At 33.7% G+C, this 18,973-nt stretch overlaps 1 protein-coding gene across 1 annotated transcript in view; it reads left to right on the forward strand.

Annotated features, from left to right (window-relative positions):
• MYCBP2 (MYC binding protein 2) overlaps positions 1 to 18,973 on the forward strand; it is a 262,243-nt gene that overhangs the window by 51,258 nt on the left and 192,012 nt on the right. The window contains exons 5-12 of the mRNA XM_041731051.1: positions 403 to 599; positions 7,953 to 8,195; positions 8,414 to 8,485; positions 10,246 to 10,342; positions 14,267 to 14,340; positions 14,475 to 14,613; positions 16,373 to 16,449; positions 17,321 to 17,527. Of these exons, the coding sequence (XP_041586985.1) occupies positions 403 to 599; positions 7,953 to 8,195; positions 8,414 to 8,485; positions 10,246 to 10,342; positions 14,267 to 14,340; positions 14,475 to 14,613; positions 16,373 to 16,449; positions 17,321 to 17,527 (1,106 nt within the window). The remainder of the gene's footprint in view (positions 1 to 402; positions 600 to 7,952; positions 8,196 to 8,413; positions 8,486 to 10,245; positions 10,343 to 14,266; positions 14,341 to 14,474; positions 14,614 to 16,372; positions 16,450 to 17,320; positions 17,528 to 18,973) is intronic.

The following is an 18,973-nucleotide window of genomic DNA, read 5'->3' on the forward strand; positions in this document are numbered from 1 at the left end:
AAAAAGAAAAGGTAAAATAAGTGCAGTGAGTAGTCTGTTACTTGAGAGGATATTTCTTGAATGTGTGAATTGATCAAGACAAATTTCTTTTTTTTTTTTTTTGTTTTTTTTTGGGTTTTTTTTGTTTTTTTTTTAAGACAAATTTCTTTTAAACAATCTGGGATAGATTCTATTTTTATATTTACAAAAATAAGGGGTTGAATTAAATGTTCCCTGAGATCCTTTTTATATAAATATTCTAGCTTTGGGAGGAAAGGGGTAACTAGAAAGGAAGTAGTGCAAAAGTAAGTGTCCTAGGTGTCTTAAATACTTTTTTTTTTTAACGAGGCAAGGTAAAAATAAATCAATAGACACATTGATGTTCTGTATGTCGAATATAATTGAGTTCTATTTTATTTACAGAGTCTCTCTTCCAGCTCCTTTTGGAAATCACTGTTCGAAGTACTGGAATGAATGACAGCACAGGACAGTCTTTGACAGCACTTTCCTGTGCTTGCCTCTTTAGTTTGGTGGCTTCTTGGGGAGAAACAGGAAGGACACTTCAGGCCATCTCTGCTATCCTAACCAACAATGGCAGCCATGCTTGCCAAACAATACAGGTATTTCTTTTTTTTTTTTTCCAATACAGGTATTTCACTTAGAGCTGCTTAGATGGTTCTAAGATGCCAAGTTTGAATCTCACCTTAATTTATGTCAGTAGGAATCCTCTGCTTTATCTCACTAATTAATAGTGATTTGATATATCCAAGGTTGATGTATAAATAATCTACAGTGTATAAAGTAGTAAAATGAAATTTGGCAGAAACTCTTGTATCTTTTTTTTTCTGTATAGATTCATCTCAGGGTATATTAAGGTACAATCTAAATGATGAGCTGAATTGCCAGTCCAGAGAGGAGGTGTTAGTGTTGGGGATGTGGAGGGAGAATGTTCTTGGTATCCATGTACTAAGGCATGGAATTAAGAGGAGTGGACTACTGAAGACTGAAAAAAGTTTAGTATAGTCTTAATATCGAGAGCTTTCAGCTAATAGACAGGACTTGCATGCATATCTGTCTGACTGTAATATTATGCTTAAACATTAGGCCTTGTACAACTCCAGATCCCCTGAATCAACAGCGGTTGAGGTTCTCTATAGACGTGCCCTGTCCCTGCATCCCTGTCTCCAGCCTCAACAACACCATATTAAAGCCTACTATCTTAACGTGGCTTAGCATTCTTCATGATTTGGTCTCATTCCATCTACTCACTTCATTTTACAGAACTATCTTCACCAGGCTATGGGTGGAGGAAGAAAAATCTTTCCTAAGAACATATAACTCTAACATTGCAAATTCTTTGAGATTCAAATGCATATTACCTGTCTTGTTGCAAAAAGCTTAAGCTGAGAGTTTAAAATAGGGCAGGGATGATAGTACAATAAGGTATCTTGTTGAAGAAGACCAAAATCCTTTTTGTAGGAATGAACTCCAGGTTTCAAAGGCTTCCCACAAACAAAACACATCTGAGTTCACAAACAAAAAGCGCATAGAAAAAAAAAAAGCACCATCATTCAGAGTTAGTAGAAACAAATATAACAGAATCAGTCCTGCCTAGTCTGTATATATTGAAATTATTTGAAATAGATATAAAACGCATATATATTTAATATGGTAAATTAATACAAGTATCACAAGTATAATTAAGGAATAAGAATATAAAAACAAATCAGATGGGTCAGGAAATGAACCAAATTGAACTGGAAATAAAATAATTACAATCTGAAACTTTAAAGGTGAGTTAACCATTGGATATAAAAGAGGAAGAAATTATTCAGAATGCAACACAGAGAGACAAAGAAGATACGAAAGGCAATATAAGAAATGTGAATGGAGAATGAGAAAGCCTGGTGTATCAACTTAATTTGAGTTTCACAAGGCAATAATGCATTTGTGTAGAGCAGTACTTGAAATAATATGTAAGGTTTTCCAAAATTGGTAAATGACATAGAATCCTCAGAATAAGGAAGTCTAGTTTATCAGAATAAATTCTCTAGGTCCTGCCACGGTGTTGGTGAGAGAAAATCAAAAGGAGAGAAAAGGAGGAAACCTGAGACTTCTTATTGTAGTACTGGGTTGTCTTAAAACTTTAGTACAAAAAAAAAAAAACACTTTAGTACATTTTTAGAAAGCATGAGAGAGATAGAGTTATGTTGAAGAAACATGTTAATTTCTGCTTCCTTCCTAGTCTCCACAAAGGTTATAATAAAGGAATTTTTTTAAGTTTAGATTTTTAAGAATGGAACATATTTTTGAAAAAATAGAAACTGGGGATCCCTGGGTGGCGCAGCGGTTTGGCGCCTGCCTTTGGCCCAGGGCGCGATCCTGGAGACCCGGGATCGAGTCCCACGTCGGGCTCCCGGTGCATGGAGCCTGCTTCTCCCTCTGCCTGTGTCTCTGCCTCTCTCTCTCTCTCTGTGACTGTCATAAATGGATAAAAATTAAAAAAAAAAAATTAAAAAAAAATGAAAAAATAGAAATTGGAGAAAGCTTAAATTGTCTTAAGAGGCTAATTCCCATAGAAAATACATTGATTTCACCTAAAATTCTAGATGGGATTTGGAATTAGTAGTAATAGGTACCTGGAAAGTGGTGGTGAGGGCAGGAGCTAAAAATTCATTAGAAATCTATATAACAGAAGGTAGAGAACCCCAGAGCTGTTCTTTTGCCCTTCGTAGCCAAGCAGCTGTTGTTTTCTCATACCCCCAGAGAGAGAGGTTTGCTGCCTGAAGAAACTGAACTAGAGAGGCCAGGGAAACTAACTACAGTTGAGAGTGGAAATAGGAGCTAGGCGAAAATGGAGATTAAATGAAAATCTTTGTATTGATGATGAAGTTTCTTAATACTGTTTCCAGAACACTGGCCATAGACTTATTATAGCTTTTAGGAAAAAGACTGGCAGATTCTACTTTGGAGAAAGAGTGAGAAAAGATCCACAAATGCAGACATTTGGTGGAGGGATGGAGGTGAGGAAGGAGTCCTCCAATGAAACTCCCAATCTTACTTAGTGTGATCGTTTTTGAGGTGAGCTCAAATCAGGTGATCTGTCAAATCCTGTCTACTCATGCCAAGTTTCCTACCAGTTTTTTAGTAGCTTACTCTTAAAAATAAGTGTACAATCAGATAATTTGTTTTTTGGGTGTTGAGTTTGGTAAATTATTTATAGATTTTTGGATACTAACCCTTTATCACATATATCATTTGCAAATATCTTCTCCCATTCTGACGGGTGCTTTTTAGTTTTGTTGATTGTTTCCTTCCCTGTACAGAAGCTTTTTATCTTGATGAAATCCCAGTAGTTCATTTTTGCTTTTGTTTCCCTTGCCTCCAGAGATGTGTCTAGTAAGAAGTTGCTACAGCCGATGTCGAAGTGGTTGTTGCCTGCGTTCTCCTCTAGAATTTTGATGGTTTTCCGTTTCACATTTAGATCTTTCATCTACTTTGAATTTATTTTTTGTGTATGATGTAAGAAAGTGGTCCAGTTTCATTTTTCTGCATATGGCTGTCCGGTTTTCCCAACACCATTTGTTGAATAGACTGTCTTTCCTCCACTGGATAATCTTACCTGTTTTGTCAAACATTAGTCGACCATATAGTTGAGGGTCCATTTCTGGTTTTCTGTTCTCTTTAATTGATGATCTGTGTGTCTGTTTTGTGCCAGTACTGTTTTGATGATTACAGCTTTGTAATATAGCTTGAAGTCTGGAATTGTGATGCCTCTAGCTTTGCTTTTCTTTTTCAAAATTGCTTTGACTATTTGGGGTCTTTTGAGGTTCCATACAAATTTTAGGATTGTTCTAGTTCTGTGAAAAATTCTAGCGGGTATTTTGATAGGGATTGGATTAAATGTGTAGATCACTTTGGTCAGTATAGACATTTTAACGATATTTGTTCTACTCCATGAGCATGGAATGTTTTTCCATTTCTTTGTGTCCTCTTCAGTTTCTTTCATCTGTTCTGTAGTTTTTGGAGTGAAGATCTTTTACCTCTTTGGTTAGATTTATTTCTAGGTATCTTAACGGTTTTTGGTACAATTATAAATTGGACAATTCCTTGATTTCTTTTTCTGTTGCTTCATTATTGCTGTATAAAAATGCAACAGGTTTCTGTACATTGATTTTGTATTCTATGGCTTGACTGAATTCATGTATCAGTTTTAGCAATTTTTTGGTGGAGTCTTTCAGGTTTTCTACATAGAGTATTATATCACCTGAGAATAGTGAAAGTTTGACTTCTGGCCGATTTGGATTCCTTTAATTTCTTTTTGTTTGATTGCTGAGGTTGGGATTTCCAGTACTATGTTAGGTAATGATGATGACAGTGGATATCCCTGTCTAATTCCTGACCACAGAGCAAGAATTTGTTTTTTCCCATCAAAGATTGTATTAGCTGTGAGTCTTTCGTATATGGCCTTTATGATGTTGAGACATGTTCCATCTATCCCTACTTTGTTAAAGGTCTTTATCAAAAATTGATGCTGTATTTTGTCAGATGCTTTTTCTGCATCTATTGAGAAGATCATATAGTTCTTATCCTTTCTTTTATTAATGTGGTGTATCATGCCTATTGATTTGTGAATATCAAACCACCCTTGCAGCCCAGGAATAAATCCTACTTGACCATGATGAATGATTCTGTTGTGCTGTTGGATTCGATCTGCTCTTGTTTAGGTTTTGTTTTGTTTTGTTTTTTTGCATCCATGTTCATCAGGGATATTGGCCTGATTCTTGTTTTTAGTGAGGTCTTTGTCTTGTTTTGGAATCAAGGTAATGCCGGCCTCATAGAATGAGTTTGTACCCCAAAAACAAATAATTCAGTTAAGGAATGGCAGAAGAGGGGCACCTGGTGGCTCAGTGGTTGAACGCCTGCCTTTGGCTCAAATCATGATCCTGGGGTCCTGGGATCGAGTCCCACATTAGGCTGCATGGAGCCTACTTCTCCTCCCTCTGCCTGTGTCTCTGCCTCTCTCTTTGTGTCTCTCGTGAATAAATAAATAAAATCTTAAAAAAAAAAAGAAATGACAGAAGAGGTAAGTAGACATTTTTTCCAAAGAAGACATACAGATTGCTAACAGACCCATGAAAAGATACTCCAAGTCACTCATCGTCAGGGAAATACAAATCAAAACGACAGTAAGATATCACCTGACATTTGTCAGAACAGATGTTGGTGAGGATGCAGAGATAGGGAAACCCTCTTACACTGTTGGTGGGAATGCAAACTAGTGCAGCCATTTTGGAAAACAGTGTGGAAGTTTCTCAAAAAGTTAAAAATAGAACTACCCTACGACTCAGCAGTTGCACCCCTAGACGATTAATCAAAGGATACAGAAATACTGATTCAAAGAGGCACATGCCCCTGATGTTTATATGCAGCATTATCAACAATAACCAAATTATGGAAAGAGCCCAAATGTCCATCAACGGATGAATGCATAAAGAAGATAATAGGGTGTGTGTGTGTGTGTGTGTGTGTGTGTGTGTGTGTGTGTAGTGGAATATTACTTAGCCATCAAAAAGAATGAAATGTTGCTATTTGCAACAACATAAATGGATCTAGAGAGTATAATGCTAAGTGAAATAAGACTGTCAAACACAAATAATCATAATTTCGCTGGTATGTGGAACAAAACAGATGAACATAGAGGAAAGAAAAAAGATAAAGGCAAACTATAAAACGGACTCTATTTTGTTCTCTACAGAGAACAGAGGTTTGCTAGAGGGGAGTTCCCTGTGGGGGATGGGCTAAATGAGTGATGGGTATTAAGGAGGGCACTTGTGATGAATCACTAAATTCTACTCCTGAAACTAAAATTACTCTATAAGTTAACTAATTAAAATTTAAATAAAAACTTGAAATACTAAAAACAAAAGTAACAAAATAATTGTTATATAACAAAATAACAAAAATAATTAAAACAAAATAACAAAAATAATTAAAATACTGCAGCAGGAAAACAAAGTGTACGACCAAGTGCCACTAGGCTAACATGAAAAACAAATCCTCCAAATCAATAATAATAGTAAAAGACACTTTGGATAAAAAGAATATAGAGAACAGAAGAAGCTCTAAGAAGCTCTGCGAGAAAATGATGTTCGTTACTCCTCACTCAACCAGCAGTCGTGTTTGAAGGTTGATGAAGATGCTTTGGAATAGGCAAGATAGAGAACAATTTTGACTTCTGCACCTGCCTCTTCCTTAGTCTAGACCAGAGCAGTGTCTCATGAGGTGTGTTGCCAAGTGGGAAAAGTAGAAATGGTGTGTTTGACTTTATTGAGGGGAGCATGGGGAACACTTAGGGGTAGATATAGAGGAAACTTAGCAAATGCAAAAATAGGGCAATTGTTGACTTAACAAAAAAAAATTACACAAGGAGAGAAATGTAATATGTTAACAGAGTTTTTGGTTCATGAATCATGATTATACAGTCATAATAAATGAACTTTGAATATTAATTTAACCAGAAATTATCAAATAGCTCAATTTTGAGTATTTGGGACAGAAGGAGGGGCCTCATCATTCATTATAGGCACCAACAGAGAAAATATCTGAAGCGAAGCAAAAAAATTAACAGTAGAAGCTTTGGCATAATATATAGGAATGTGGATATTCTAGGTAAAAAAGTTTAAGATTAATATAGCTGCTTCTAGGGAGAACATTTGTAGTATTCAGCTACATATATGTTCTGTATAATTTTATTATATATAGTATATGTTATAAATTATATGTAGGAAATTGTATAATTTGGTTAAGTCAGTGGCCTTAGAACTAGAAGGGGAAGAGAATGTATCTGTGAAAAGTGGGTCACTTACTACTGTGAAAGCCCTTCCCTCTACAAATACCCAATAGAAATATAATGTAGTCTACATATGTAATTAAAAGTTTTTTATTAGCCAAATTAAAAAGGTAAAAAGAAACAGGTGTGGTTAGCTATTTTAATGAGGTATTTCACTCAACTCAATATATCCACAAAATCATTTCAACATGTAGTTAATGTAAGAAGATTATTATTAAAATTCTGTATTCTTGTGTTTATACTAAGTCTTCAAAATCCAGTCTGTATTTTGTATTTAAAGCACTAACCACATTTCAAGAGCTCAGTAGTCACATGTGGCTAATGGCTGCCATATTGGACAGTGCAGCTGTAGAACTATGGCTAGTGGTGCCCTGGGGGCTGGGTATGTTGTTGAATGTGGTAAAAGAAAGACAAAAGATGAGGAACAACATTCCCATGCTGGTGACTGTTGAGGACTCAGTTACAGTGCCAGGTATATAGCATGTCTTTGATAAATACTGGTTAAATTAATGCTGTGAATGAACACACAAATGAGTTTTCATATCATGGAATATTGCTGAATTTGATGGACAGTACTCATAATGGAGAAACAAAGTAGAAGAGAAACATTGGAAATTTTATTTCCATCTGTAGAAGGCACACCACAACGTTCTCTCATGTTTAAATTTGTGCTTTGTTGTGATAAAGGATATTATTAATAAGTATGAAATCATTCAAAAGATATTTTGGCTTGTGTGTATTCTGATCAATATAATTTTATTTATATCCAGTGTTCATACTTTTTACTAGTGTAGTATGTTTCCATCCACAAAACTTGAAATCGTAGGCAGAACTGGTTATTGAATGTTTTGGAGAAAGATGCATATTTCAGTGTTTTGAACCAAAAGTGCAAGTTAATATTCTTTGGATTTGACATTTTTATCTTGGGCTGCTTGAGATCTGCTTCTTATAGATAAATTCCTATAGTTAGTGCTTTTTACTGATGTGTCAAACCATGATCATTCTGAACAATTTATTTTCTCATAAATGATCATGTATTACTGAAATGTCTTTATTTCACCTGTTTCATGTTTGGGACATTTAAAAATACATATTTATTTGTTTCTTGTCTTTCGAATAGGTGCCAACGATACTAAATTCACTACAGAGAAGTGTACAAGCAGTGTTGGTGGGAAAAATTCAAATTCAGGACTGGTTTAGCAATGGCATTAAGAAAGCAGCTTTAATGCACAAGTGGCCATTAAAAGAAATATCCGTTGATGAAGATGATCAGTGTTTACTTCAGAATGATGGATTTTTTCTTTATCTGTTATGCAAGGATGGATTATACAAAATAGGCTCTGGATACAGTGGAACAGTTAGGGTAATGTAATTTCTTATAGTTCTTACTTACAGCAGAAGTTATGTCCATCCTGAATTGTGTGTTCTCAGTTTCATTTTTAGAGTACTATTTAATTTTGATGTAATATTTCTTTGAAAATCATGATGGAAGCATAAATATTAAAAATCATCCATTTGTGGGGTTTTTCATCGATTATTAATTATGAAACTATTCATGGGCTGTTTTTTGTTACTTTGCAGGGCCATATATATAATTCTACATCTCGCATCCGAAACAGAAAAGAAAAAAAATCTTGGTTAGGATATGCTCAGGTAAGAGAATATCCACAATAAACCAAACTTTTCTGGCTTGTACTTGTTTGATCGATAAATAATATCACTTCTGTTTAAAGAGATATAGTGTATTTTTTAATATTATGGCTAATAACAATGATGCAGTGTAATATAAAAATCATTGGCTTCGAATTTATAAGAGGTTTACTTTTAGTTCTGGCCCTGATCTTTCCTAGCTGAGTGACTTTGGACAATTGAGTTAACTTATTTGATCCTTGTTATTTATCTATAAAATGGGAATAAAAATGTCTTCTGTTGGAGTTCTTATTTAAGTGTATTTCTAGGGACACCTGGGTGCCTCAGCAGTTGAGTGTCTGCCTTTGGCTCAGGGTGTGGTCCCGTGGTCCCCGGATCAAGTCCTACATCGGGCTTCCCATATGGAGCCTGCTTCTTCCTCTGCCTATGTCCCTGCCTCTCTCTGTGTGTGTCTCTCATGAATAAATAAATAAAATCTTTTTTTTTTTAAAGTATTTTTCTAGATAAGAATCAGAGACCAGGGATCCCTGGGTGGCGCAGCGGTTTGGCGCCTGCCTTTGGCCCAGGGCACGATCCTGGAGACCCGGGATCGAATCCCATGTCAGGCTCCTGGTGCATGAAGCCTACTTCTCCCTCTGCCTGTGTCTCTGCCTCTCTCTCTCTCTGTGTGACTATCATAAATAAATAAAATTAAAAAAAAGAAGAACCAGAAACCATCATTACCATTTGCAAATATGAATTGGGACTGTATCTGTGATCTGAGTCCAAATTAGAGCTTCTTGTACTAGACCCGTCATTATAAGTCTGGATCAGTACCTTCCAGGAAACAGTATGTGATCTGCCCAGTGAATAGATTCCTATATGGAGGATCACAAAAGAGAAAGAAGTTAGGCTATGTTGCTTTCTTAATGCGTGATCTCATCATTTGACTAATATGGCCATATGGGTGTCAGCAGTCAGATACCTTACTGCACCTCCCATGGAGAGAAGCAGATGAAGGATAGACAAAGGGCCACAAGGGTTTATTTCCATACTATCCCTTCCTGAGAGGTAAAGTCCAAGCTGCATTGTGGAAGGATATAGAATAAAGATATTCCTGCATACCTGTTTTGCTCAGCTCACAGCTGCTCATCATCATCAAATCATAAAAAATGAAAATATTTTGAAAATTAAATTGTTATATGAAAAATAAATTCTATGTCAACTATTAGGGAGATTTTGAAATTAAATTTTAAATGTCAAATTAATTAGTGATTGTCTCTTAAAACTTGGTTCAAAACATCTTATTGAATTTTTATTTGCCAGTATAGTATTTTATGTAAGAAATAAGGACATGGAAATAGTTCCATGGCATATCGTTCCATCTAAAGCCACCACCCTCTTCATTCCTAAATATTAACCAAACTCTTAAAGCTATTTTTCCTTAAAGTATTTTTTGAAGCAACAGTGGTCATTTCTCTTATTTACTTGGCAAGTGATAAAATAATTTGAACAAAATGTCCATATTGCCCTGTGTGGTATATCTAATATATCTATCTGAGGATGTAATAGGTTAAATTAATACCCAGTAGTGTACAATTCTTCCTTTTATTAAAGCATACCCATGTTCTTATATTTTTAATCTTTAATCTGTTTTAGACATTAATATTTACATACTACCATACCTCAAAAAACTGTATAGATCTGTGTGACTGCTTTTTCTGCCAAGTAGCTAGTGAAAAAATATTTTAACACTTAACAGCAAAATTTTTTGTTATTTTCAGGGTTTTTTATTATATAGAGATGTGAATAACCACAGCATGACAGCCATAAGAATAAGCCCTGAAACACTGGAACAGGATGGTACTGTAATGTTACCAGGTATGTTATTCAGTTAGTCATTTGTTTTTTTTCCACAGGTGATTTTAAGAGATATGCATGTTAGACCATTTGGATATATAAAAAGTGATTAGCAAGGAATAGTGATTGCTTACATTAGGTTGAAAAAAATCTTGACATACAAATCATTTTATAGTCTATATAAAATTAATGCATGTTAGGAAAACAGACATGAGCAATATAGTATAAAGTGTTTTAAAATTTGTTTTCAAATCACTGCACATCTGCAACCTGATCTCTCATGCTCACCCCACCAAGATGGTTTCAGCTCCTGAATTAATGGGGTTGGGGTTACTTTGTTGTTCCTAATAAAAGTATTACTCTGGCTTTCCTATAACTTGATATGAAGAACCCTCTATTGATTTTTATTACTACTTTAACAACAGTGCACTTTAGGTTTTCCTCTTAATATTAATGAGTTTTGGAAACATTTTAGAATGGATCAGGAATTTTTTTTTAATTCCATCATTTACACATTTTAATAATACTCTGGTAAGGCACTTTGGACATAATTCATTTTGCTTTAATTTTGAGGTTGTACATACATATTTATCACTTAAACCATTGTCTAAATTCTGGGTAGTGGATCTTAAATTTTGTGGAACACGGGGCAAATGTATAATATATTATCCATTGTAAGGTCCTTCAATGTTTATGTATCTTTAATGCATAATGAAGGAGTTTGCTTAATATTAAAATCTTAAATGTTTAATGTGTCTATCAATAATTTCATGGAAAGCAGCAATATATTACTTCTAAGCACTTGACCATCTGAAAATGAGAACTATTTCTGAAGAATACACTGGGAAGGATAATTGCTCCCAAGCTGCTTGTTAAATTTTAAATTATTCTTATAACTTCATCAAACATTTATTTGAACATTGCTATACACATAATATATCCAAATTAGTGTACATGACACTGTGTTAAGGTAAATGCCACATTTCATATGTGTTTCACACAAAAAAAGCTACTTTGGAAAACAGATAACTTATTAAAGCCATATTGTAAATAACTATCTGTTTTCGGATATACCTACAGGGTTTTTTTTTTTTTCTTTTTCTTTTTTTAAATCACCACAAATCTTTGACCAACATGTCTCTGGTGATGATGGTGATGATGTTAATTTTAAAATAATTACATGCACCCTCTTATGTAGATATAGATATAGATACACATACATACTTATATTTTTAAAAATCACATTTATTGTATAAGTATCTTATAAGCAAAAAAATCAAAATTAATTGCCACCCCACTTCCCATATATAAACACTATTAGCATATTGGTAAATACCTTGTCTTTTTCCTGTGTATGAATGGACAGTGTAATAAAAAAAGGGGTCATATGCAGCCTAATGCATTTTAACCTATCCCTTTCACTTAATATTCTGAATATATTTCTAGACCATTAAATAGTCTTTCACAAAATCATATTACAAAATATATTTCATTGATTAATATATTGGAATAGAAGTTCCTTCCAATTTTTTACCATATAAATTACACTGTAGTGAGCATCCCTGTCACTCTGTTCATGCTATTTTAGAATAACATCCCAGAAGAAAAATTCTTAAATACACGCCTCCTCCCCCAACAAGTGAATACTAATATAAAGAATTTACTTTTGAGAAACCCTGATCAATTAATAAAGATTGTGACTGAGAAGATCATTTGAAAATGGCTTACCTATAGCTGTTTTATTTATTCCAACATGATAAAAAATGACTTGCTAATGTTTTTATTCAGTTTAAATCACTACATCATTTAACATATGAAGTGCAACTTTTAACAGTACAAGTGTGGCTTTCATGTTTCATAAATACGCACCATATACAAGGTGAAGAATGAATCAAATTTTGGGAGGACAGTCCTGTGCTGTGTGTCTTCCTAACTGGCAGATGTTGCTTGATATTTTCCTGAAGATGCTGTCTTACTACATGCTGGATAAAGAAAGGATAAGGAGAAGATCTTTTTGAAATCATGCAGCAGGAAGATCTGCCCTCAAGCCTGAAGAAGCCTATCATCATTTTTCCATGTCTTTGATCTGCACTGCAGTTTATTCAATAGCACTTTTTTCCCCATTGCTAGGGGCAACTCTGTAGTTTTCACATACAGACAGAGCAGAAGTAAATTGTCAGGTTCATAGATGCTAATGAATATACCATATTTAAAATTGACATAAATCTGATAATTCCTTGAGCTTCATGTTCCAACCTGTCTTTGATTCTAACTTATAAATAAGTTATTTTCAACCTAGTATTGATGAAATTAGAATACTTTTTTCCCCATTGTCATTTTAGCCTTTATATGTTGGCTTATCTTTTATATTGTACCCTTATGTCATTTACTCTCCGTGTCTGGTGACAGATTACCTCAGATCATGAGAATTTTTGCCAGTCTTCTTGCGCCGCTTCACTCCTCACCCCTGCATTTATCTGAAATTATAATGAGTTTTTCTTCTTTGCTTTTTAGTTTAAAATCTTACTGCTTAGAGCTTGAGAAGCATCTTTCTTGCGCCTCTTTGTATTCTGTACAGTGGACTAGGAACTCTTTCTTTCGATTTCTCCTCTCTTTGATTACCAAGTCTCTTGGGCTACCAGTGGGCCTTGTCTCCCAGTTTCTATTTCCAGTTTGTGATCACTGAATTCTCTATTTGGTAAGGGTCTGCCTGTGTTTTGCGTATTTATAATAAGGAAGTATGCTAGTATGAAGCTCCTGGGCAAAGATATGGAGTAATCCAGCTTATTTGGGTGGGCTCCATTACTGCATTCCAAAACCAGAATTTTATGTTTTGTTGATTCAGGTGCAAATAGAAATGAAATAAAATTTTTTTTGTATTGTAATTAATGGAGAGATTCATCCTAGTTCTCTGCAGTTATTTTGGGAAGTGTGTGTGCTCTTAAACTTGCTTGCTGAACATTTGTTTTTCCAAAAAGATATAGTTTATACTTAGATGTCGATTTTGCTTGTAGTTTCATGTTATTTAATAGCAATCACTAACACATGTCCCAGTGGTCCTTCTGTAATACTGGTATCCCTTGTTATAGTGGCACTTGTGCATTATTTTGTTCAAAGTATATATGCACTGTTCCACAGAGATACATATAATATTGACAAAACACATTATTCCAGCCAAAATATGTGAACACTTTCAGGCAAAGGAAATACATAAGCTTAGATGTGTTTGTTCTATGAAGCATATGAACATTTAAAAATGTATAGCATGCTATGGGGCACCTGGCTGGCTCAGCCAGTAGAGCATGTGACTGTTGGTAATGGGGTCATGAATTCAAGCTCCATGTTGGGCACTGAGTTTACTAAAAACAAAAAAAAACACAAACCCACAAAAACGTATAGCATATCAAATGCTAAAAATGCTGGGAATAACAAACTTCAAAGTGAAAACTGTACAACCTATTCTGTTTAATAAAGCAAGGGATATCTGTAGTTGGATACCATAGACCTCAAATGCAGAAGCTTTTAGGTCTATATGTATTTTTCTGTGACACTAATGACTGTGATGTATGTCTGAGAGTAGAGTGTTGCCTACATCGCATGTGATTGTATTGAAATGATTATAACCAACATAGTTTGTTTACCATGGTGCATGTTTATTATCAAACTACATCCAATACTAATTCATTTTGAAATTAGGTGGGCTTTCAGGTCCTTGATTATGGAAGATTTATAAATGTAAGCACAGATGTAATAAGTAATAGTAGTTGAATTATTTAGTTTCTGCTAATTTGTAATTCTTTATTAAAAAGCACAGTATCCCTTTGAGTTTAAGTTTATCCTTATTGCGTGGAGAACTCTCATTCTGACTTCAACAGAGGAATAAAGTCATTTTATGAGCTGTTTAGTTATATTGTAATATAATTAGTTTTTCCTCTTTTTGTACAGATTGCCACACTGAAGGTCAAAATATTTTATTCACTGATGGAGAATATATTAATCAGATAGCTGCTTCAAGAGATGTAAGTACTTTGAATCATGAATAGCTAGTATAAACGAAATACCCTTTTTCATGAATTATTTGACCTTAGACAGTAGAGAGGCTTGAAAGACAAGTTTATACAAAATATTACTCTGAATGTTTTATTTCTTTTAGGATGGCTTTGTTGTCAGAATATTTGCCACAAGTACTGAACCTGTGCTACAACAAGAATTACAACTTAAACTGGCCAGAAAATGTCTACATGCCTGTGGTATCTCACTATTTGATCTGGAAAAGGACTTGCATATTATAAGTAAGATAGCCAAATAAGCCTTTCTCCCATATATAAATTTTCATATTTTTTATTCTTTTGAAAACTAATACTGTCTTTTGAGCAGTATATTTTTTGTTTTGAGCAGTAATATTTTGGCAGTTACTTTGCTGTTACCACAAAGCTACTTACGAATTAATATCTATAAGTGACTAGAAAGTATAGCCTTTAAACAGTGTGTTATATGAACACCATTTTAAGGAAGTAACTATTAATTTTCTATTTTCATTTTGAATAGAGCAAATGAAAAGAAACTTAATCTACTAAGAATTATAGATTTTTATGTTTTATCTTTATTCAGTTACTTAAAATTTTCAAAACTTATATTGTAAATATTACTACATTAATAAACATAGTTCTCTCATTGAAACCTTTATTAATTATTTGAACAGATTTTCAACATAGCCATAGAATGATCTCATAGATTGTGAAAATGGTAATTGGCCTAACAAACTGATTAATAATCTTTCATTTGGATACAGAAATAGAGACACAGTATTTCTCGGTCTTAGTATACGTGCTCTTACAGTGTCATAGTAGTACTTAGGATTCTTAGTTCTGGGCACCTGGGTGGCTCAGTGGTTGAGCATCTGCCTTTGGCTCAGGTTGTGATCCCAGGGTTCTGGGATCGAGTCCCACATCAGGCTCTCTATATAGAGAGCCTGTGTGTCTCTCATGAATATAAATAAAATCTTTAAAAACAGACACAAAGGGATCTTTAGTTCCCACGAGGCTCTCAATTTTGGGTTGTCATGCTCTTCCAGGTTTAATGGTGCCATTTTTAACTTGTGGGATTCTTTGCATGAATCCACCTTTTTTGACTATTATCTCATTAAATTGAATAAACTTCGCATGAGTGATTTACTTTGCATATTTTATTTAATTATTTAGTGTTTTTGTAATTCTTCATTGAAAAGTATGGAGTTGAAATTACAGTTTTTAAATTTAAAAAGCGCATAAACTAATTAGGAGTTTGTATAATTAGTCATAAAATATGTCATATATAATTATTTACTCATAGTTTCACAATTTGAAAATGTGCATCAGGGTCTTAATGTGCACAAATATGTATTCAAATTGTTGGAGTAGCTACATGAGATGTTCTTCTGTAGAAAAACATGGAATAAAGAATTTGATATACCTTAATTCTAATATCTGCATGATGTTGTTCAAGCTTAAGTGAATCTGTGTCTGGACTAACTTCACCAAGCTTCATATTTCTTCATTTGTAAACCAGGCAGTATGGTTGTGAGTATCCAATAGGATAACGTTCATGGCACTCTGTAATGCCTGATACCTAATAATGCTCAATGAATAAAAATTCATTCATTCATTCATTCAAGGAATATTGCTAACATTGTTTTAACATTTTTTTATGTTTAAAAAATTAATTTGGCGCTAGTTTGAAACAAATTAAAAAATTTCTGGTAATTCTATTTTTCTTTGAAGGTAGTGTATCTGTTGTTAATTTGTTTTAAAAAGTCCGGTGTATGACATTTTGTCATCTTGTATTTTCTTTTATTTTTATTATTATTTTTTGTTTTTTCTTTTAATTGAAGTATGGTTGACACACAATGTTATATTAGTTTCAGATGTGCAAAATAGTGATTTAACAAGTATTGTTATCCTTATTTTTGAAAGGTTATTGAATTGACTTTTTAATTACTAAAAATAGTGCAAAATTATGATTTATATTACTCATATTAACGATATAGTAGTATTTATTAGTTTTCTTTATCAGGTACAGGATTTGATGAGGAGTCAGCAGTTCTTGGTGCAGGACGAGAGTTTGCACTAATGAAAACATCAAGTGGAAAGGTAAATTACTTTTTGGGATTAAAAATAAACATACTGTGCTTTACAAGATACTCAGTTGGTATAATCAGTTGATTAGTTTACATGGTTAATATCTTGAAACATAGTATTTTAAAATTTTGATTTTAAATTATTTTTTAATATGGTGAAATTTTATATTGAAATAGTACAAAAGAAAATTGTGACATATGACTGTAAAACTTTATGAAATGTTAGCATTTTTATAAATGCTCATTTTATTTATGGAGCACCTAGCAATATTTTGAGTTAGAATGAACTCACATTTTGAGTTCATTGATGAGCACATATTTATTGCAGTAGGAGTAATTATAATTAAGTCACAGATTGTAGAGGTCAATCTATAGAAATAGAACCCTCTTTTTTATCTAATGGATGTGAGGATAAAATAAGGTAATTAAGAGAATTTTGAAAATTAAAATTATTAGACAGTTATGGTATATTTGTATGTAGTGTTTTTTACATAGGGAAAAAAGTTGAGAATTTTATCATGTTTCTACTATTGTGAAATTAAAGTATATTTGCGAAGCATATTTATTCATATCTATTCAGGAGACTTATAATGCAAGATTATAGATATCCTGCATAGATATGAAAAAGCTATTAAGAACTGGATCTTTAGGAAAAATATGTATATTTTTCTCCTGTGGATCTCACAGAAGTTGAATAGTATAAAAACAGTTTGGTTTTTTGTTATTTTTGTTTTTCAGTAAGATATGAAGTTTTTTTTTTTTCCTCTCATGTGAAACCTGGTACACTATTCTAAAAGACACTATAATTCTCTCTCTCTCTCTCTCTTTTTTATATACATATATATATATATATGTACACACATATATATATACACACACACAAGATATATTATACTGGCAAGTACCAGAGTCTTGGAATCAAGCAAGGTGGTCCTTCAGCAGGAAAATGGGTTGAGCTACCAATTACAAAATCTCCAAAGATTGTACACTTTTCAGTTGGACACGATGGCTCTCATGCCCTTTTAGTTGCAGAAGATGGAAGCATATTCTTTACAGGATCTGCTAGTAAAGGAGAAGATGTGAGAGCTCATGTTGCTGTGTTCTCTAATAAATCTTTTTAAAAAAATAGTTTAAAAAAACATTAGTCTGTGATATCATATTCATAGGAGATAATGCAAGTGGTGAGCGAATGGCCCTCTCTTGAATCTGAGAGCCTGGGCCCTGAAAGGGTTTTAAGGATATGCCAATTGGGACTGCACTTTTTTAGTTTGGCTAATAATAATTCTTTATTGAATACTTTATTGAAGCTCGTGACAGATCTGGATGTTAAAGTGAGGCTTTAATGCTTAATAGCGCCTCCAATTTACGTTAAAAAATATAAGCCTGGGTGTGATTTCTGGATTCCCGGGGATCGAGTCCCACATCGGGCTCCCTGCATGGAGCCTGCTTCTCCCTCTGCTTGTGTCTCTGCCACTCTCTCTCTCTCTGTGTGTCTCTCATTAATAAATAAATAAAATCTTAAAGAAACTTAAAAAAATATTGCTAAATATACATACCTTTTTCAAATATGCTAAATACTAAAAATGGGAGTTTTTGAGCTAAAAAGACCAAAGTAATATAGGATGGAAGAGAAGGTCACCTTAGGAAAGTAATAATCTGAGAAAATAATGTAGAATAGTTTTCCCAAAGTATGATACAAAAATTATGTTATTTGTAATTTATTTTTTTTAAGATTATTTATTTATTCATGAGAGACATAGAGAAAGAAGCAGAGACACAGGCAGAGGGAGAAGCAGGCTCCATGCAGGGAGCCCGATGTGGGACTCGATCCTGGGTCTCCAGGATCATGCCCTGGGCCGAATGCAGGTGCTAAACCGCTGGGCCACTGGGGCTACCCCTGTTATTTGTAATTTAAATAAAACAAATACTTTAGTTTTTTAAGAAAGTCTTTATTTTAGTATTTATTGGAAATATTCAACAATTTTTTTATTTTTACTGTTACTACTTGATAAGATTAATGCTTTGGTCAATATAAAATTGATGCAAAATATTAAGATTATATGAGTGGCACTTGAATATGGCAAATATAAGGAAAGTAATATGTGTCTTAAGTGGCTAAACTAGTTAGCTATTGGATTATGGAAGAAAGCACTGTAGGTTAAAAAGGATTGAAAAATGCTGCTTTAGAACATCTCAGTTTCTGCAGAAACAATGTGATTTCAGTATACTCTGACAAGTATTTTAGTGTTTTTCAATCCTTTTTATTTTTATATTTTAATTAACATATAGTGTATTAGTTTCAGAGGTAGAGTTCAGTGATTGATCAATCTTATATAATACCCAGTGCTCATTACATTAAGTGCTCTCCTTCAGTTCTTTTTAAGGCAAATCAAAGCAAGTAAAGTACATGATTTATAGGCTCCTTTGTGCTTGGACTAGGAAAGTTTGAGAGTTAGTGACCCTTCTGAGAATTGTTGAGAGTATTGACATTTAGAACAAACATTCAGGAGAAGCAAGCTTTAGCTAATGGCCGCAGT

This window comes from Vulpes lagopus, chromosome 16 (genome assembly GCF_018345385.1).
Source record: "Vulpes lagopus strain Blue_001 chromosome 16, ASM1834538v1, whole genome shotgun sequence".
Classification (NCBI taxonomy): domain Eukaryota; kingdom Metazoa; phylum Chordata; class Mammalia; order Carnivora; family Canidae; genus Vulpes; species Vulpes lagopus.